Raw genomic sequence first — 21,838 nt, 5'->3', positions numbered from 1 at the left:
TCTGTAAAAAAAAAACTAAAAAAAACACCACAAGTGAAAAAGCAAAGGGCAAAAAAGGCAATCTGCAGTCAAGAAAGCGGTGGTAAACTTCAACCATTTTTATGACACCCTTTTTGTGCTGGACATATTTCTGTGACATCACTATGACACAGGTGACTGCCAGCTGTTATGTCACCCAACCACTGCTGAATCTGTAACATTTTGATCGTTTTTGTTAAAACATGAGTTATAAACATTGTTTAGGAAAAGGAAATTAGGGCAATAGACACGCAACTAACATAATGCTAATGCCATGCAACTAACATACTGCTAAAGGGAACAAAAAGCATGTATTTGCTTGTAAAAACATTGTAAAATAGATCTGAAATAGTGTTCAATCTACCCCCACCCTTAGCAATTTCCCCTGTCCTGTGTTTGCTGACTTGGCTAGAAATCATTGCAGCATTTACTTGATATTTGTTTTTGATATAAATGATATTCAAAACATCAAGTAATTGGGAAAACAAGGAAAAGCACATATAGATAAACAATCGCCTACTGCAGCATAATTTGTTTTATATTGAAGAACACTCCAGTTTACAGTGATGAATTTCCCATCATTTAGTTTTCCCTCACAAATAGGAAGACCATTCTGCTTGTGTCTGCACATCTGTGAAATTAAGTTAAATGAAGTGCAGCGAGAGTTCTAGGCCGGTTTTCAGTGTTTTTATTGGGAGAAGCAATGTTGTTTGGCCCTGTCAGAAACTATGCATCAATAAGGTCTTCTTATGAACGCAAACAAGCATGACAGCTCTTGCTTGACACATGTTTAAGTCCCTGGCTTAATCCCAGCTCAATACAGGAATAACATGTGTTGTAAAATCCTTAAATGAACCGCATACACACCTTTTTTAATACATTTCTGAAACCGGCAATCCCTTCAGTGCACCCACTTATACAACTTCTAACCAGATGTGTGAAAGTGGGAAAGTAGGGAGGATTTAAACTAATCTCGAAGTTCTATTTTTTCATTCTCACAACCCCTTTTGCCTCTTTTTGTGTGTAAAACAAAGCCTTTTAGGAGAGTCTTTTCATCAGTGTGAGCCATTATCACTCATATAATTACTTGCATCCCACCGTGCCTTCTAGTGTAGCCATTTGGAACAGCTATAAACACTTGCCTTTAAATGTGTTAGGATGACCATTTGCAGTATTTCGCTTGAAGCATACCAAACCCAGCATCCTCACACACCATTCCTGAGTGAGTAAGTGGGTGACGACCATTTGCAAGAAAGTGTATAGCTAAGACAAGCTTTTGCAGAAAAACAACAATCCAGTAACTATTCATTAAAGCCCTCTGTACCTTTCCCTTCCACTTATCGGCGGTGTCACTGCCATTTGAATTTTTCTGTCTGGCTTCTCCCTCTAGTCTTTGTTGGTCGTCTCTCTGGGTGGATGCACAGACAATGTGTTGTCTGCCGTCCATTCCTGTGAGAGGGTTACTCTGGGTAAAGGTCAGTGCAGTCAGAGGTGGATGTACTGCTGGAGAAAAGGTCACTGTGCAGAGAACAGAGGACAGTGCTGGTTTCAGGGCCACTGCCATAGCTTTTGAGACGGCAAAGTCCTATCATGAATAAAGGACACGGGTGGATAGAGAGAGAAGGGATAAAGAAAGGAGGGAGGAAGCGATATGGAGTCTGTAGACATGATGCTCTGTGGAAAAAGGTTATGAGTCAGTGGTGCTGACAATAGCTCAGGGCACGATGGAAAGATGACCAAGACTGCATAACTGAGGAAAATATTTTTACATTTCAGTGTGTGTGTTTGTGGGTTGGTGTGTATATGATGGTTCATATCCATGTGTTCTGTGGAAATGTCCATTACCAAGTTAGATGAGTTATCTCTCCAGTCCTGCAGGCTTATCCCTCTACAGGGGTTTGTCCCTCTGCTAATGAAGTCATCTCTATCCCTACTGCCTATTCTACAGTGGGAGGGGAAAAGAGCAGAGAAGCAGGTGGGAGATGGAGAAAAAAACGAGGCATGAATAAGGGTTAATGTAAAAAAAACATGCAGGGTGTAATATAGTACAACAACATTATGTTTGAAACAACTGAAAGAGAAAGGAGTGGATAAGAGAGAAAAACGCTGAGAGAGAGAAAGAAATAACAACAGTTGCGGAGAGTGAGGGGTGAAGAAAGCAAAGAAGGGAAAGCAAGTGAGCACTGCACTGCGTGTCATTGGCCCCCTGGCGTGAACAATCCATCTCAAATTGATCTTCCAGCTCGGCCCAGCAGGGCATTCTGAATCAATCTCAAATTGATCTCAGTGCCAGAGGTCGGGAAAACTAGCAGTGGAGCTTATCAGAAATATAGTGGTGCTGGGAGGATCTGACAGGGAAACTTATCACACTGCACAACAGGAAATGGGCTCTGAGCCCCCGGGGCAGCGAGAGGACGAGCCTGCTCCCTGTACACACACACACACACACACACACACACACACACACACACACACACACACACACACACACACACACACACACACACACACACACACACACACACACACACACACACACACACACACACACACACACAGTCTCTGCGTGTTCCCAACACAACCATACACTGTTACATGCTCCACAGTGTTCAGCACAGTACTGAGAGGGTATACTGTGTACGCACACACACACACCATCACTATATACCTACAGGGTATGTTGAAAAATAAAAAGTTTGTGAGAGCAGAATATGTCAATATATTTTAAGTTAGACAGGTGAGATTTGAGGCCTGGAGCCCTTAATGGCTTATAACACATTTAATGTGTCCTTAGCAAGGCTGTGTGAAAGGCCAGAGGAAGGACGATCAATACTGTCTTGCATTTAGACGTTCAGTCAGCTTAAGGGAACAACCTGCCTCTCCAGGGTTCAGTGAAAAATAAAGCCATATAAACAATTGTCCATTTTTGACTTTCACCTTTAGTTTTTCGGAAAACACTTTCAAAAAATGTAGTTGAGGGATGTAGGAACCACATCCAAAGCCACAGCTTTCTAAGGACACCGCATACTTTTAGAATTAGGAGCTAATATGAAATCAACTGGCCTATAATATTTGGTGACTTTTGGAGATGGCAGTGCGCTGTTATTACTGTCTAGTGGTCAGTGATCCCATTCATGTCTCTTAGGAACTGTAGAGCGTATTGTTTTTGCTGCTCGGGTCACCAGATTGAAGCTGACACAAACTTTAAAGAGCAATGCAAGAGAGCAAACAGAAAACGAAATCAAAATTGGGTAAGGGGGCAATACAATGTGTTACTTGGGTGTACATCAACACTAATACATTGTACTTTCCATAATATATTACGCCTCTAATTTGTTGTCCTTGTTGACATGAGCCTGAGAGTCAACGTTGAATTATTTTGTTTTATTCCGGGACGAGGTCATGGGATGACCTTGGTCGATAAGCGAAGGACATGTTGTTACCAAGGGACAACCTCCGGGGCTGAGCAGTGAAACACATAGAGAACTGCCAAAAACTGCAGTTCATCGAATGGCCGCGTGGCCTGGCTCCAAAACAGAGCAATTTACATTGCTGCCAGGCTCAAAGAAACCCCTCCCCTCCTCACTCATTCTGATACTGAAAGTGTTTTAGTTATTCAGTATATCAGGTAGAGGTCTGGAAGGGCAGAAATGTATACTTTTAAAAACAAAGTTACCCATGATTGCTTTCTGAACGGGTCTTATCAGTAACAACAACCAAAAATGCCAATTTTTACAGCAGAAATAAACATGTTTACAGCATGGTACAAACATTGCTTTTGGTCTCTATAGCTCATTTCCCTATTCATGACAACTGTGAGTAGGGTGAATTTCTATATAACTCTCCCGTTTTAATTATATTAAGGCTTAAAGTTATGCATAATTAAGGGTGTGGTCGCTTTGATTGACAGGTTAGCGCCGTCAGTGGGCGCTAGCTGCTAGTTGTCTGCTCTGCTAACTCCGCTAACAGCCTCTGCACTGATAATGTGTCTTGTTTGGTATAATTCCTTAAAGCAGCAATATTAACTATGACTATTGTAAGAAATGTTCTTTTATTTGAAGCCCATGAGTCGATTTAAAAGAAAACGAAGTGAAGCTCCTCATATAAGTTTTAAAAGGAGTATTTAATAAAAGGATGTAGCAGTAGGTTTTACAAAAGTTTCACAGCTGTGGCTCAATAGCCCGGTACACACGTCCACAGGCCGCTGAATGAGTGGAGCTCATCAGTAGTTACTGTCTGGCAGTCCGGAACAAAAGAGTGATCGATGTCACAATACAAACATGTTTTATAGAACCATCCCTTTCCGGTCATAAAATAAACAACTTCAAAATAACACGTGCTCCGGTCTCGTGCTCTCATTGGTTGGTAGCGGGGGCTGGATCCTGTTGGCCGCTTGTCACATGGGGTTCTCCGGACTCTTCTATTGGCTGACGTCGTCGGGGGCGGGTCCTCCTATGACGTCACCGTCGCCTTCTTGTTAGCGGACTCTTTAAGCTCTCACCTACGATATTCTATTATGCAATCCTTCTGAGGTTTATCAGTTATTAAACACGCAATAGTACTATTGCAGCATCAATGAGTGAGAGGTAGAGGCGGTGTGTTTAGTATGTAACTCCACGCGTCCTTCTCCCTCTACTCATATATAGAATACAATATTAGCTACATGCTATCTGAGACTAAAACCAACATCCGGTAGTACTACCGGAATTGGACAAATATGGTCCGTCCAGAAACAGTGAATTATCTTTTAATGTTCCGTTTCAATATATTAATTATTTCTTAAAGCCAGTGTCAATAACACATTTACCATGACATGTTACTTACGTATTAAAAGTAACGTTGTAATCGAGTATTCCATAGAAACAACTCGTGAACTGAATCATGTGAAAATTAAAATTCTGTTTCAAATTAAACGTTAACGTTATGCTGATTCACGGTAACAGTGGCCACATTTCTGGTCAAAATATGGTGTTGCAAATTACATCTATATTTCAAACAAGGACTTTTAAACTAGTGCAGTATAATCTCAATAACAGATAGATCTTTATTTGAAGTTGTGTTTAATAGTTTCAGGTTAACTTACCTTGAGTAAGACGACCGGCAACCGGGAGCAACGACACAGCAGGGTGTGCTGTTGACTTTTAGCGGGATAGCGCCGCGAGTAGCATACGGTAGCATGTAGCCTAGCATGGAAGCCTTCGCTAGCTTGGTAGCTTTGAGCTACATGGGCGTGTTTCAGTAGCCACGCCCGCTTCAGCTCCAACCCTATGTCCATATTTGGATTAGCCGGGAGCGGGCGGGAGGTAGACTGAGAAGATGTCGACTGTGGGAGTCGCCCACTTTGAGCTTCATTACGGCTCTTCGCAAACCTATGGGTGACGTCACGGATACTACGTCCATTATTTAGTCTATGGTTGTTACTGACAAGACCCGATCAGAAAGCAATCACGGGTAACTTTGTTTTTAAAAGTATACATTTCTGCCAATAACTCTACCTGATATACTGTATAACTAAAACACTTTCAGCATCATTTTCAAAAGTCTTCTTTTTCAGGGTTCAAAACGACGGAATAGTGTCGATGCCAGGAGATAAAACACACATTAACAGATAGTTTGTCATCTAATAGTTTGCCCTTGAAATCACTTTTAGCACAGTCTACAATTTATAGCCATCATGGATGCCATAGCAATAATCAAATCAAATTATACTATAATCAAAACTGTAATTAATCAAAATTTTCCAGAACATATTCCATTTACCACTATACAGTTTACAGGTTTAGTAAAGGTATAGAAAACCAACAGACCCAACAGGCATGACGTGCATGCTGCTGATTCTGTGAAACTGAATCATTTACTGAAAGGGGCGTGTTCAAAAAAATCACGCATCAGTGCGTAACTGCGTATGACGAAATCACGTTAGGGCAAGCCCCCCCGGAGCCCATAGAAATGCATTGTATCGTTCGATTTTTGAAAAAACGAGTCTCAACATGTAAGTCTATGAGAGCGCCTGGGGCGAAGAAAAACAGCTAAAGTTATGCTTTCTGAATTGAAAACGTATTGGTGTTGATGTAGCCTGAGGGAGTGCAGTAAAAGAGAATGAGTGAGGAGGGGAGGGGTTTCTTTGAGCCTGTCAGCAATTGGGAGGCAGCAGGAGAGCCTTTTCTGTGGCCTGGACTGGAAAAGCTCTCTGTCAGCATAGAGGGGTAATGGGGGTTAGCAGGGTGAATAGAGGGAATAAAAATGACCGTGTGAGTACAAAAAAATATGAGTGTGTCAGTACAAGTGGTTGCGTGTCCCAAGTGGTACTACAGAGTATTGGCGACCCCAGTGAACCTCAGGATGCATACATTCACTCACAGTACCAAATAATAACATTCACGTTCTAGAAACTTGCATTTAAGCATTTAGTGAATTCAATTTGAATGGTTTATTCTGAGGAAAATCTAAAATAAGTCCCATGGGAAGGGTAAACAAGCAACTCTGCAGAATCAGCTGCCACAATAGAAAGACAGATGCTGATTTAAAGACAGTTGATGTGCTGGACACCCTGTTGTGACTTGGCACCATCTTAAGTTAATGAATGCTTCAGCAAAAACAACCCAGACCTTTTATTGACCTTTGGCCTCCATTGGGGACACACACATGCACAAACATACACACACAGACCTCAAAGTCACCTCCCTGCAGCTCCCCTGTGCAGTCTTACCTGTAATGCCTACTGATGAATGCCCTTCATATACCACATACACTGGGTGGTGTATTATTACATAGACCTCCTTCTGTTGACTTCATTCATAGACCTTTCTTCAAGCAGACATTTTGACTCGTCGTAGCAGGAAATGGACATATATGTAGCGATGGCTCGGTTCCACTTGTACAGGACATACACATACAGTAGATAAACTCATCATCATAGTCATTATTTGGAAGCAATGCCATAATTATACAATTCTTAAAAACATCCTTGAAAATAGTCTTTTTGATCATTTTTGTGCTGCTGCAATTTCTACAGTTCCAGCCCACGGTTTTGGCTGAGCTGTACAAACACAATTTGTTAGGATCGTACACTTGTCTCCCTCCTTCAACAAATCCCGGTCTCTCTCTGCCTCTTTCAATCTCCAAAAATCTTCCAAAAGTGAGGCAGATGGTTGTTGACTCAGCGTAGCTAATGTTAGCTGAGGTTAAAGTTTTGTCCAGTGAGGATCACTGACTGCAGTCTGAGGTTTACTCTGTAAATGTCGGTCCTGTCGATCACAGTTAAAGCCACAGACAGCTCTTCTGAGATCTTTCTGAATGGCAGCTCAATATTTGCCCGTGAAATCCCCCTTCTGTTCAGATCCACATTCACAGAATCAGAGTTTTGGGATTTGTGTGATAGTGTCCTTACTTTTTTACTTTACTTTTGGTAGCGAGTTAATTTTAGCTCAGTGTAACCATGCTGCTTTGCCCTTCATGCAGTTGAGCTGAAGTGACTTTTAGCTTTTAATTCTTCAGTAATTTCAGGACAACAGCATAGTTCAACACACGAAAACGATGCAGGGGCTTGACAGAGTTGAAAAGGCTGAAAGGATTAATTACTCCAGGCAGCCCTGGGTAACCTTTTAACTTCTCGCTCTAAGTTGGTTATGACGGGGATAGTTGCCGCTTTCATAGAAAGTGTCTTGATAACTGTGCTCCTCAAGCTCTTTACAGCTAATGGGTGGAGGGGAGGGGTCTCTCTGAGTGCCCTGGATGTCACCTGTCACCTTACTGCTGTGTAATGCTGCTAATTAGCACTTAATAACCTGAACTCTGAAATTTCCAATTACTGCTCCCTGAGAGACCTGAAGCTTTTTGATAAATGGCATCGAGCTAAAGCATTTGGCCCTCCTGGTGAGAAGCCACACAGTCAAATACGAACTATAACACGCACTGCATCACTAACGGGCGAGTGACATATTAACCAGCTCTCTTTTGCACATATCTCTCACTCCCTAAATAGCACCAACAACTAGCTTTAATTCAAAATAACTTGGAAATAAATAAATAAACTTTTCTAACCAACTTTACAAATTTCCTTGCGTGTTGAGTTGTGTGCAGATGGTCTCAAGTCACGCAGAAGAATTGGACTTATCCCACTCCAAACACTCTGCCTCCAGCAGGATTAGGCCACATTGTTGATGCTACTGAGAGGTGCATATTCCTAAAGCATGTACCCATCCAGTTTAACCCACACTTATATATGCACATATTTATGCTTAGCAAACATACCTACACCCACATAATGTACTCACACACTCGTACCGAAAGGAATGCTGAACACACACAGAAGTAGATTATACTTTATGTCTTCCAGTGATTTTAAAGCCAGAGTTTTTGCATCGGTGTTATTATTTTTAGACTTGCTTTGTATTTCTTTATCAAACAGAGGCCAGGTGTAGCTCCTGATCCGAATGAGTATATTTATTTTAACTGTGACAACAAAACATGTACAGTGTCATTCATTTATCCATATCCTGTCCTGCAAGAGTGCTATATGATCAATTCATATCAAAGCTCTTTGGGCTTTTAATCACCGCAAAGACCCAAACGATTGCCCGATTTGAAAGGCAGATTAGATTAATCTTTTGTTTAGACAGTCGAGGGTCATCCTCTCCTCTCATCTCCTCTATTCTTTACTGTTTTTGCAATAACACTGTGTTTCCCCTCACTGTTTCTTTTTATGTTTGTGGTGTTGAAAAGCTTCTGTTCGGTCTTTTGAACCTCTTCAGTAGCTTTTGAATCAAAGCCCTGCTGCAAATGATGACATTAAGATGTATTGATTACAGACTGTAAAGATACTGTCTCCTGTCCCGAGTGAGAACACATTTAAAAACAAATGAATCGAATGAATACGTTTTGTCAAATAGTCACTTTTTCATAATTGTTTGCTGCTAATGATGCAAATACACAGGCTGATATATAATTTCTAGGCTCATTATTTCCAACTCTTGACATTCTTTGGCTAATCAAACAGTCACTAAACCATGCTACACCCGCTTCGTCTCTGCCACGGCTGATCCTACTGCATCACTCAGGAATGTCCACACCCCAACAGCTGTAGGAGAATCTGACTCATTCCTCTCTCCGTCCCAATCCTCCTTGTCTCTTTAACAAACGCTCTTATCCACCCTTTCGCACCCTCCCTGTCCTCTCCACTTTATCCACTCTTGTTTGAGAGCTTTGGCAAGGTGGCTCTGCCTCCTCCTGCCATTTAGGTGTTAGTTTACCACTGATGAGTGCACTTGTAAAGGGACAAGAGGGATGCATTCTGATGGACAAATGGACCAAAGAAAGAGAAAAAAATCGTTATCTTATGGGACCCCTTTTCATTGAGTCTGCTGGTCTCTGATGCATGTCTTTTGTCTGATATGTGCCTGCTATGGTCTAGCTCCAGTCCTGGCTTCTGTTCAATTCCGTATTGATGCAGCAGCCCTCCCCAGCTTCTCTCTTTGAATGCACTGCTCTTCCGCTCCTCTTTCTGACGATGTGGCTGCAATCAAACCCAAATGGCTGTCAGCCATTCAGAGCTACTTAAACCAAAGTGAGGAAGGATGAGTGCAATCTGACCTTTATCTATGTAGCTCTATTTTTCCGACTCAATAAATAGCTCTCTGGCTATAATTCCACCTTGATGCATATAGGATATAAGTTTATTTGCTCCTGAGGTTGCCATTACTCTAATACTGTAGCTGTGCATCACGTCCCTGCAGCACATCCACTACATCTAAATGATGCAGACCAGTGGGCCAAGCCGTAATGGATGTCGAGAAGCAGATTACATGGTAATGTGTTATTGATCGACTACTGTCCAGCACACATCATTGATTAAAGCAGCAGAGTGTGTGATCGCTGCATGTTTAAGTAGGATCTTAGAAAATAATAAAGATGCTGTTTGTCAAATGCTAATACACCCTCCGGACTAATTATAAAAGCTGCCATGTGTGTAGGGGTCATTATATGTGTTCAATACTGCATAATGATACTGGTAATGTTATACTGTGATATTGATATTATTGATAAAACAACCAGATGGAAATGTCACATTTTGTCAAATATTGGGAAAACAAAGGCACTTAATTAAAAAAGGTTGTATATCACCATCAAGCAGTCTTGCTTATTGATTTGCAATATTGCTTCAATGTCATCAGAGATTTTAAAGGGATGGTGTGTGATGCCTTGGTGTAAACAGTATCCAAAGGTCTCTGATCTGCAGGTGACAAATATGTCTTCCAACCAATGCACGTTATATGGCAGTATCAAAAATATATAGTTTAGATGAATCAATAAGAAATATACAGTTTTCATCCTGTTATCACCTGTGTGTCTATTCTTAAACATATGTATGTCTAATGCAGGTGAAGTATGACTATTACCTTTAACAAAAAACTCATAAATCATGAAAGTGACAGTGATTACATGAAAGGCAAAGAGAGAGTAGATTAGAGAGTGGCTGAGGGAGAGAGAGGGAGCTGCCAGCACTCCCTTTATCTTCCCCTCCTCCCCCATCAAAGCTTCTCCGCTCTCATCTTGATCATACTCGCCCTTAACATCCCATGGTATCTGTTTCACCTCTAATTGTCAATCCATGAACATAAAATTAGTTTTTTCTAATTTTTGAGTGAGAAGTCCCACTTTACAGTTGTAGCAGACGGTAATCTAATTTCTTATTCAATACATGTACTTGTCAGTCTCTCTGTGTACATATAGGTTGTATTACAATGTGTTGTCTCGTGATTGTTCTGCTTTGTTGTGTGTTATTTTTTTGTATTTTACTACGAGTCTGGACAGGGGGCCATAGTGATAGAGATCCTAGTGATTGAAAGAATCTCCGGTAAAAGCAAACACTTCTAAATCTCCATGGCAAATACAGGAAATGCATGGTCCCCCTTGCTCTGACAATTACTATGAACTTGGACAAAAGCCTAATCAATCCAAAAATGTACTCAGGTACTATACTTTATAGGTAATTTCCAGATTTGTATATTTAACTTTGAATTCCGCTGGTAGATAGTGAGGCCAGTGTTGGAGTAATGTGCTTCCTGTGCGTTCTTTGTTAAAAGATCAGCTGCAGCATTTTGAACCCCCTGAAGGCAAACTGCAGCTCCTTGGCTGAAGCCAGCATATATAAAATAACAGTAATCTAAGCGTGAAGACACAAAAGCATGGATTAATTTCCCTCTCCTTAAAAGAGAGAATATGTCTCATCCTAGAATGATATCAGAACAGGAAAAAGCATGACTGAACAAGTTTGTTAATATATATTGATTTCTCAAACAGGATTTAAGACAAAGGTCAAAAGGGAAATAGGCGTGTTGTTGACAAGCTCAATCTTATTTACAGTTGTTGTTTACAGTTGACAGGTGAGACACCCTATGGATATCAGAGGGTACAGAGGCTTTCAGTATTACGACAGTAATACGATGAGCTGGGGTTATGAGCTGGGGTTCACAGGTTTGAATTTAGCAGCATATTTATTTGCAGCCTTATTGTTAGCAACAGGCAATAAACCCATCTTTGTATTCACATGGAAAATGTCAGGGCACAACATGACTCTAATCTTCCTGCATTTGCTCATATGACTAATTGTGTAACAACAGGTGAAATGTCAAAACAATGGCTCTGCAACACAATGAGGAGCACATTAGCACTATTAAAAATGGAGGCTGACACATAACATGAGACTTACCTAATCCATTTTTACAATGCATGCTGGAAGGCGTCCCTAAATGGTTTAATGCAGTCCTGACTGTTTAGGAACCTAATTGTACCGGTGTAATACAAATGTATTTGCTTCGTTACTACAACAGGGGAAAAAAGTATATATATTAAAAGATAAAATAAATATTGATGTAGGTGTGGCTCTTCATCATTTTAACTGTAACCTAGAGCCTGATCTATCTCCGTGTCACATACATACAGTAATGATCCTATTGTGTTGAGAATACCTTTATTTTCCGTGACAAAAACTCTTTTTACCTTTTTACCAACTTTAAAGATGCAGTTACTTCCGGCAGAGGCAACTTTCTGGTCTTATTTTTACCTACATTTATATATATTGTATTATTATTTATTTTTTTAAAGTATCTGTCCAGTCTGATAACTACGCAAAGAACTGTTTACAATGTTGTGAATTTATCGTAAAAGAAGTGAAGGATAAAAATAGTATGGCAGTGAATATTTATCACGAAAGATGTCACCACAATCGCGAAAACAAGAATCTCACATAAAATGTCACTTTGATTCAGTGTTAGCAGGATTTAAATTGCATCTGTCAAGGCTCTAAGCCAAGTGAACTACATCTCTAATAATTCATCTCACACACACACACACACACACACACACTCGAGGTTCACCAATAGATTCAACTGCAGTAAAACTGATGGTTTTCTACCCAACGGCAACTGCGTGTTTGAGGGAATCTATAGGATGCTTTGTTCACTGCATCTGTTCCTTTGGTAATTCGAACACACACACACACACACACACACACACACACACACACACACACACACACACACACACACACACACACACACACACACACACACACACACACACACACACATATGCAGGCAGACAGGCACGCCGAGGCTGAGATGATTTATAGCCAGCCATGTCTAATGGATTGCCTTGGCACTTGAGAAATTATGAAAAGAAATTAATTAGCCTTTAGTGACCCTGCTGTCCATCTGCCCCCCTCTTTCTCTCTCTCTCTCTCTCCCTCTCTCTCTTTGGATGTAATTAAGGTCTGTATGGATTGGGCTAACCTGTCCATTAAGTTTCGCTTAATCATATGAAAATACTCGTTTGTGACACCTCATCACTGCACCATGGTGACACAACATGACATAGATCTATACTGTTTACATGGACTTTTTATGTATTTGTTGAAATGTGTTTTTAAATCAATTTATGAAAAGCTACATTTGAATGTTATTATGATATAATAATAGCGACATAAGTACGATGGCCGACAGGTGAAAATACGCTACAACGGCTTATCTCCCCCTCAGTGAGGATTTCAGTGAAGAGCTGCTATGTTTGTCTCTCTTCTGGCTGAAATCACTTGGAGAGCCAAAATCTAAAACATGTAAGCATTTAATTAAAATAGGATACTACATGACTTAACACTAGATTTAACTGCAATTTGTTGTGGTTTTCTGTCTCCTCAGTTCTGACAGTCCACAACAAGTCTTCACTTTAGATCCAGACACCCACACACAGTTTTTTACAATGAAAATAAACACAAGTTAAGCTTTTGAATAGAAGTGAACTACTGATTGAGAGAGTAGTTGATAATGTGAGTTCAGTTTAAACAAAATGGAAAGCAGGACCTATAAATGAAAGAATGACAAAGACAGATTGAAGGAGTGAGCCAGAGAGACAGACGGAGAGTGAGAAACATGGAGGGATTATTAGCGACTCTGTGTGCCAACTAGAGAGGAATGCTGGGGTCTGTCACACCAGAATGTGATCTTGCTCCAGCTTAGTGTCACTTTTCTGTCCTCCACTTGCTCAGGTATGTACTGCAGGTACACACTGACTACTCGCCCATATAAATTCTCTCCTGTCACATCACTCACCTGCCTCACTGCTTGCCTCCCCAAGCTTACACATAGAGATGTTCGGTGAGTGGTACAGTTGGCACAGAAGCCAATTCTTATGGATTTTCCACCTTGGATGCTGTAGCAAAACAAATCCAATGTCTTTTTCTAGCTGGATGGAGCTCATGAACACTGCATTCTTTCCAGATGAAGTGATTGTACCATATTACTCTTTTGAGGGTCACACACATTTACACTCTGACACAACAAACAAGCTTACTGTGTGTTAAGTGAATTGTGTTATCGCCCCAGTGAAAAAGCATCTTGTAGATTTTACAAATACTTACCTTACCTACTTACTTACTTACTAACCATCCCTTCTAAATCTCCTCTGCAGATCTGAGTTCGACCTGGACTATGACAGCTACCACGAGGACTACTATGACAGGTACTCTCAAGCCACGAGTGGCAGCTCACACACCGTATTGCTTGTCTGCGTGTCACAGGACGCTCAAGAAGGAGGCTAAAGTGGATTCCTCAGCCCTGGTGTCTCTAACAGTTTCCGCTGCCTGTCGTTGTCTGCCACACAGCTGTCAGTCATCCTGTCTTTACTCACAATGTTGCCTGTTACCACTCAACAGCCACGTGCTGCATGTCACACACAGAACACACAAATGCACACTTTCTTTAAAGACACCCAGACAGTTCAATGTCCATTTGAGCATCCAAACTTGTGATACTCAAAGCTAATCACTATAAGGTAAGACAATATTGCTTCATACAGATATTTTATCAGTACGCATTTTACTGTATTTGTCTTTTGTGGACTCAGTCAACCGAAACAACAGCATACCTATTTCTGTCAGTCTTTGTCTAAAACTGTCTAAAGCAAAGAAAAATGCTCTCTACTTGAAGGCATGAGAAAAGAAAAATAAACCTTTACTGAAATACTTGGAAAGCCCTTCTTTTTCGTAGACTATACAGCTACTTTAACAAAAGCGCAGGCATTTATAGCTGACTAAAAACGCTTTTTTTTCAAAGAGCCAAACAATGATGGTGTACGTTATTAAAATGTCACCAATTGGAGGTCGTTGTCAGTGAATCTGCATCACTTTAGCGCCCAGAAAAGGTTGACAATAATCATATACATGTATAAGGGTTACATAATAAGCCTTAACAACACAGAAAATAAAGCTTATTACATTACATGTTATATACTCTAAATCCAAAGCAACTTGCATACATTCAATACTATGGGCAATCTCCACAGGAGCAATTTCTGGTGAAGTGTCTTTCCCAGGGACAGAACGACATGCTGACTGCAGTTGACTGGAACCAGCTCTTCCCGATCTGAAGATCAGCTCAGTCACCCACTGCTCCACAGCCTCCCATGCTTATCGTTTCGTGCTGATCATAAACCTTGTGAGATTATAGATTCTGTTTACATTTTTTAACTGCAGAACACACTCTTGTGCAGTGTAGAGTCAAGTGCAATGGATAGGTAGATGAGATATTAAGTTGGACTGAGAATGGCTCTGTATTATTGGCCTTGCACTGAAATTGCGCAGGCACATTTACCAAATCCCCCAGGTCTCAATCATAAACACCACTCAGCATATCTGAATAAAAGCAAACAGGCACATAAAAGACACACACACACAATTGAATACACACCTTGTTCCAGTGCCTTTCGCACACATATCGATGCTCTATTACTCCCAGTGTATGTGATCTTTTTTTTGCAGTCGGTATGCCTTACTCTGCATTTTTCTGACTTTGCTCAGGGGGGAACACTCACTACTGATTTTCAATTTGTTTTTAACACAGTGCATGATTATGCCACATGCTGCTGGCTAGCACAACTGACAGGTGTGTGTGTTTGTGGGGTATGTGTGTGTGTGTGTGTGTGTGGGGTATGTGTGTATATGTGTGTGTTTGCCTCTGGGTATGAGTGTGTGGGGATTGTGTGAGTGTGTCTTTTCGTTTCTGTTTGTTGTTTTGTGGAATAACACTACGTGGGAAAAGGAGAAATTACTCTTTTTATTTTTTCTACTGTCCTCTTGTGCGAACACGATAGAAAAGTGTCTTTCAACACACAGATAACAGCCCCAGCTGACAAAGCTGCTTTCCGTGTGGGGTCTAATCCATAGAGACAAACACTCTCTTCACACACACTCACACACTTTTCTGTAATCCTCACTCGTCTACAGTCTCTCCATGTCTGAGCTTCCATTCTCTGAGATGACACTTCAAAGCTGGTGTAACAACACATTGTCTTTCTGCCCCCGCAAACAGCTCTAAAAGACTTTAAACTCCCCTAAGTCTTTGGTGTCTGTGTCTCCCCACACGGACAATGCTCAAATCCTCTTATCTCACACCCTTAAGAAGGGCCTAATATACCTCATCCTTATGTGACATTGTGATGCATATGACTCTGTGTGTATACTCTGAATGTGCAAAGTACACAGTAGCGGGTAAAGACGCTTTGGAGAAAAATATCCAAACTGAAAACAATATGGCAAACTTTTCAGGAAGTCGGGCTGCGTCTGACTGACTGGCTAACAGCTCTATCTGTAAATCTACATTACCGTCCAACTCCAAGTCCTTGGAGCTGACAGCTTGCCTCCCTGTTGTTGGCTGTTGACGTATTACAGCAGGAGAACTGTTCACTCTCATGGCTGTGCAGAAACCATTGGGGCTGTGCTCAGACTGTCCTCGATCCAGATTTATACAGATTTTGAATCGATTGAGAGAATGTTCAAAATTATGTTATCTGCAGATCTGGAAAGCACTCAATTCAATTCCCCCATAAAAAGTCCTAGATGTTGCCATAGTCTTAATGTGTTACTTATATTGTATTTGCTATAGTAGACAGTCCCATTAGATTTTGTTTTTTTTTTAGACTGAATCCTGTCTGGAGATGTCATACTTTAGTTGCTGTTCAGTCATTTTTAATGGAGGTTCAGCCATCACTATATGAGACCCAAAGCAACAGCTCTCACTTCTAGCTACATTAGCTTGGAAGCTCATTATCTTATAAAGGGAAAATGTCAGTTTTAGCAAAAAGTTCAATAATTTGTTAATGACAGGCAAAGGAGGTGGGACATCTCTAAGTGGTTAACTAACCCCAACAGAGCCGGCCAACTAACCAATCAGAGCAGACTGGGCTCTGGTTTCAGATAGTTAAAGGGGTGCTGCAGCACATGCAGAGACAAATAAAGGCCTTTTTTTCATTAAAGCATGTTAACACATCACAGTACAAAGGCAAATTACAATTATGAAACCTGAAAATGAGCATAATAGGGCCCATTTAAAGTTTAAAAAGTAATACATTTATTTTGGTGAAACAACAGAAACTCTGGGAATCACTTTGTTTTATTTAAAAAAAACAAAGGGATGCAACATTTTCTTTCTTAGGGCTACAATTAGATAGACACATTAGTCTTTCATACATTTGATTGGCCTATTTTCCACGCCTCCTGCATTGGTGGTTGTTTGGTTTTGAGCCCTTAACTGTGGTTCCCCTGCTGTTGGGGATCAAATCTGAGGTCAAAATCTGTTTCTGCTTCGATCACAAATTCACATCTATTTTTATAATAACACACACACACACACACACACACACACACACACACACACACACACACACACACACACACACACACACACACACACACACACACACACACACACACACATACAGACACAGTGTGGGTTCTTTAAGGACTATAGAGTTTGACTGTGTTACACCCCCTGTCACCAGCACTACGAGCCTGGCGGAGAGCTATTGATTGGCCCTGACAGAACCAATTACATTCAGTGACAGAGAGAGACATGGAGCTGTCCACAGGGAGGAGGCTACTCTAGCACAGGAGACACAGAAACCTAGATAGAAAGACAGAGGAACATAGAATATAAATATCCAAATGTATGTGAAACATATGCTTTTCTTCATTGTAAGATGTTTCCGTCTTATAAATATGTTTTTAAGACACCAACTTATTTCAGCTAGAGATGGTTTAAGATATGTTCAATGCCAATACAATACCTGAGTTTTGTTGTTGATACCCAAACATGGTTTCTCCACAACTGATTTGAATGAATACAAGAATGTTGGTTTTTGTTAAGCTTTTCTTTCATTTAACTATAGCAAATGTTCCCGCATTTAAGTGATGCCTAAACACAAGCACATATACAGTACCTAATAACATCAGCAGCTCCACCCTCATGCAAAATCTTTTTATGACTGTTGGCAAGCTCTCCTTTATCATAAGTTAAGGCAAAGACTTAACTATATAAAATGGCAACACATCATACAATAATTCAGCTTGCTTCATGCACATAGTTAAAGATGAGTTTTAACATTTGTATCTCCCAAATTTTCTAGGGCGTATGACTACCAGCGTGTGCCAGCCTCCTTGTCTCCTCTGCCCCTGGGACCCAGTCTGGCTAAGCGATCACGTTCCTCCTCCCACTCCTCTGGGCACAGACGCAGTCGAGACAGAACCCACTCCAAAAGCTCCAGAGCCCAATCCTCTAATTCCACCACAGCCAAGTGTGAGTAATATGAATGGAACAAGTCACAAAAAAGGTTGCACTAGAAGCTGCAGATTTACAATGTTTGTCCAATACTCTGGTGAGGGGAATGCCTGTCTGTATGAAGAATTAAATGTTAAACCTCAGATTAATACTTTTGAATTCTTATCACTCAAGTATAAAGCAGAGATGCAGGCAAAAGCAGTGTGTAGTACTTACAGTAGAGCACACAATGAGTATTGAAGTTCAGTCAGCAGTTTCACCATTTTTTCCTGGGATGTTCCTGATGAGAGAAACATTGCAGTGTAGAAATGTGACCCTATTCAACCACTGCTGCATGACACTTAAATCGTATCCTTAGAAACAGGAAAGTTAATTCTGCAAATGCTGCCCTACTAGTTCATAAAATCTAAATAATGCCACATGCCACATTTAAATATACTATGCCCCATAACCCAATATGTCTAACTTTAAAGGTCTCCCTAAGAAACGTTCTGCTTCTGTAATTTCCTAACGTCCTTTTCGTTTTCCCTCTCTTCATCCCTGCAGTGGGCATGAAGGAGTTGCAGGTGATTAAAAAGGAGCTGACTCTGATAAAGACACAGATCGATGGGCTGCTTGACAGTCTTGACAGGATGGACACACAGAGGAATGACCACAAAGGTGAGACACTCATTCATAAAGACAGTGGAGGCTGGTAGGTGTGAGATCGAATGATAGATAATCTATTCGCACATCAAAAACATTTTAAACAGACTCAGGCGATAGGCTACTTTCAGATTTTTTGCCTGATTATCTCCGCCAGTAACAACCCCAATCAAAATAATTTAGGATCTGTGCCACAGGGGAAGCAGGGGAAAAAGGAATGCACTGCACCACCAGAGCAACTCCTTTTTTACCTGACAAATCAGCTATTTTTACTCCAGTCAGGTATTTTAAAAAAAAAAACGTAATAAAGGCCGATATGAAGTGTCTGGATTTAGGACTGGGATCAAATTCTTGAATATGCTGGACAAACAGGATGGTGGAAGGAACTGATGAAGCTTCAGAAAACAGACGCATACTGTATCATGAATTGGAACAACAGCAGCTCAGTGTGCATGAAAATAAGAGCTTCTGCTGTCCTCATGTGGACATTAAATGTTAATACAGTTACCTGCCAAAAACACTAACAACCCAGGGAAGGAACAAGGCAGAGCTTTATTATCCTTCCTAAGAAAATTGGTTTTACTGGAATCTTAATTAAACTGATCGTAAACTAAAGCAAAGTTAACGCTATTAATTTGTAGTCCACCCTCCACTGAGGACTATATCCACAATCACTGCTACATGCTCTTGTACAAAAAATATAACCTTAACCTTGAGTCATTATCATAACATTGTGCTGAATAAATAAACAGACAGTGAAGTAAGATGAGATTGTGTCCTGGGGCTAATGTAACTGAAGGTGTAGACCTTCAGGAAAGTATGTGTGTGTACCTACTTTGAATGACCTTGGGTATGTGATAGCTCTCATCTTCATAGCCTGTTAATTTATCTCCGGCTCTACTTGATTCCCCTGTCTGTCACTATCTGGCTCTGCTGTCTCTCACTTCTGTCTTGGTATATCCTTGTTTGTCCTTCATCTTGTCACTCCCACTGTTAGATTCTGCCTGTCATCTCATACAAAGTCAGTGGGATGTGCACAGGTTTTGTATTTGACTAACATAACACATGTATTTTCTTTACCCTCCAAATAGCTCCATACCTAAACTCAATGTGTGTGTTTATTCCTGAGTGTTAGGGTCTCCCCTGAGAGAGGACAGTCCAGCTGGCTCACCGTACGCTCTGTCTGCCAGCAGCCCCGAGCACTCCCTCTCCTCCCTCTCTCCACCCAGCTCCCGCCATCGAATCCACAGGGAGAAACCTGACCAGAGGGATGATGATGACCACCACACGGTAAATGCAGCTGAAGTCTATGCGCACTTGTTCCTTCCCTCCTGCATTACTCAGAATCCTAATCAGAAACAGGTTTATTGCCAAGTAGGTTTACACATACAAGTACTTAGTGTATATGGTGTATACATAAACATCGAAGATCAATTGTAAGAAAAACCACACAAAAAATATAAATTATAACATTAAAATATCCTTACATGAAATAAAGACATCATTGATATTCATGTCAGAAGTCAAAGTGGAGCTGCAATTTTGGTTATTTTGTGTTAGGCAGAATGTCTGTGGGCTCATATTTTGTGGTAATTTAGAAGAATAATGCACAACAACTCAGGTTCCCACTGAAATTGAAAAAGATATTGAAACCAGATATGATTTTTAAATGAATTACTATTACATTATTTTAAGCTTTCCCTTTAATAATGTCAAAGAGATGTGAAGACATGAGTCTAGACATGAGGCTCTGCTGTGGTCAAATCAATTAATGCTTGCCCAATTAAAAAATACTTAGTCATTGTGAGATTGCAGTACAATGAAACATTCCTTTGTTTTGTCCCTCACTGTCCCGTCTTTGTCTGCCTGTCTGTCACAGATGAGCAACCACAGCTCTGACCCTGAGGAGGAAATATGAGGAAGGAACACTCTAACACACAGAAGACATGGAATAAGTGCCAAACATGGAGGAAGAGAACAACAACACCTAAACCAACACTCATGTCAGAGGCTCAACTCCCTTCAAACAGGGTGTACATATCAGACAACACAATACATTTAATAGTGTTATAGCAGCTTGGTTTCATTTACTTCGAGTAAAACTACAACACTGACAGAGTTGACTTTTATAAACTGAGTACATGCACATCTGATTGACTACAATTTGTTATGTAAGCCTAATTATAAAGGATGTGTTATGTTTTACTTTGGTGCTCAAGCAGCAGGCATTCCTATCAATTTGTATAAGAGGGTTTGCACCAACACATATTCCAGTATTAATCCAAATACTACAGTGTTAATCCAAATGAGACAAACAGACAACTTTGTTTAAGCAGCTTACCAATTTATCCTGTCCATATTTAAAACCTTCGTCTAAAACAGGCAGCTTGCCATTAACAAACTGTACATACTCAAATAATTGTGTTTCTGTTAGAGGTAATACAATGTTTCTGCTGTTTCACCAGTTTCTCCCAAAAACGGATTTCTTACATTTGGAATTAGCTAGAATAAAACAACACAGAACCAGAAATATTGATGCAGCACAGGGGTTATAAACCATTTAACAAGATTACATGATTATTATTATTTTAAGAATTAGGGTATATCTGAAAAATGATGTGCATGTACTTAGAAACTACAAGCTTTTCTGTGATTACCAAACTATTTTTGACATGTCAAGAGAAAAGAAATCACTCTCAAATTTGATATTTCAACAATGCTTTTTGTTAATGCTCACTTTTACTCTTTGTTGTATTCTTCTAAGAAATCAGAATTGAATCAAAGTAAATCAGAGTGATATTGAGAGATGATATACAGAATGATCATACAGGAGAGAAACAAGTTTTTTTCTGGTATCAGAGTAATACTTCTCTACACCAATGTCTTTTTCTGTACGTATTAGTTGAGTATTACAACTCTTTTCCACCATGTATTTGGCACTTTTAAGACATGCAAAGGCCCAGGTCTGTATCTAATATTGTGTATTATTGTAAACTTTACTGTAATTGATGAACTGTCTGATTTTATTCTTGTTTTAGGACTTCTCATGTTTTTTTTTTTTAAGAAAA

At 40.3% G+C, this 21,838-nt stretch overlaps 1 protein-coding gene across 1 annotated transcript in view; it reads left to right on the top strand.

Annotated features, from left to right (window-relative positions):
• Positions 1–21,829, top strand: part of LOC134863820 (heterogeneous nuclear ribonucleoprotein C-like) — a 30,883-nt gene extending 9,054 nt beyond the window's left edge. The window contains exons 3-7 of the mRNA XM_063882543.1: positions 13,984–14,034; positions 17,974–18,143; positions 18,672–18,785; positions 19,906–20,060; positions 20,650–21,829. Coding sequence (XP_063738613.1) covers positions 13,984–14,034; positions 17,974–18,143; positions 18,672–18,785; positions 19,906–20,060; positions 20,650–20,688 — 529 coding nt within the window. The 3' untranslated portion in view covers positions 20,689–21,829. The remainder of the gene's footprint in view (positions 1–13,983; positions 14,035–17,973; positions 18,144–18,671; positions 18,786–19,905; positions 20,061–20,649) is intronic.
• Positions 21,830–21,838: the final 9 nt, after the last annotated feature.

This window comes from Eleginops maclovinus, chromosome 4, assembly GCF_036324505.1.
Source record: "Eleginops maclovinus isolate JMC-PN-2008 ecotype Puerto Natales chromosome 4, JC_Emac_rtc_rv5, whole genome shotgun sequence".
Taxonomy (NCBI): Eukaryota; Metazoa; Chordata; class Actinopteri; order Perciformes; family Eleginopidae; genus Eleginops; species Eleginops maclovinus.
The sequence above is the reverse complement of the archived record's forward strand: the minus strand, read 5'-3'. Positions and strand labels throughout refer to the sequence as shown.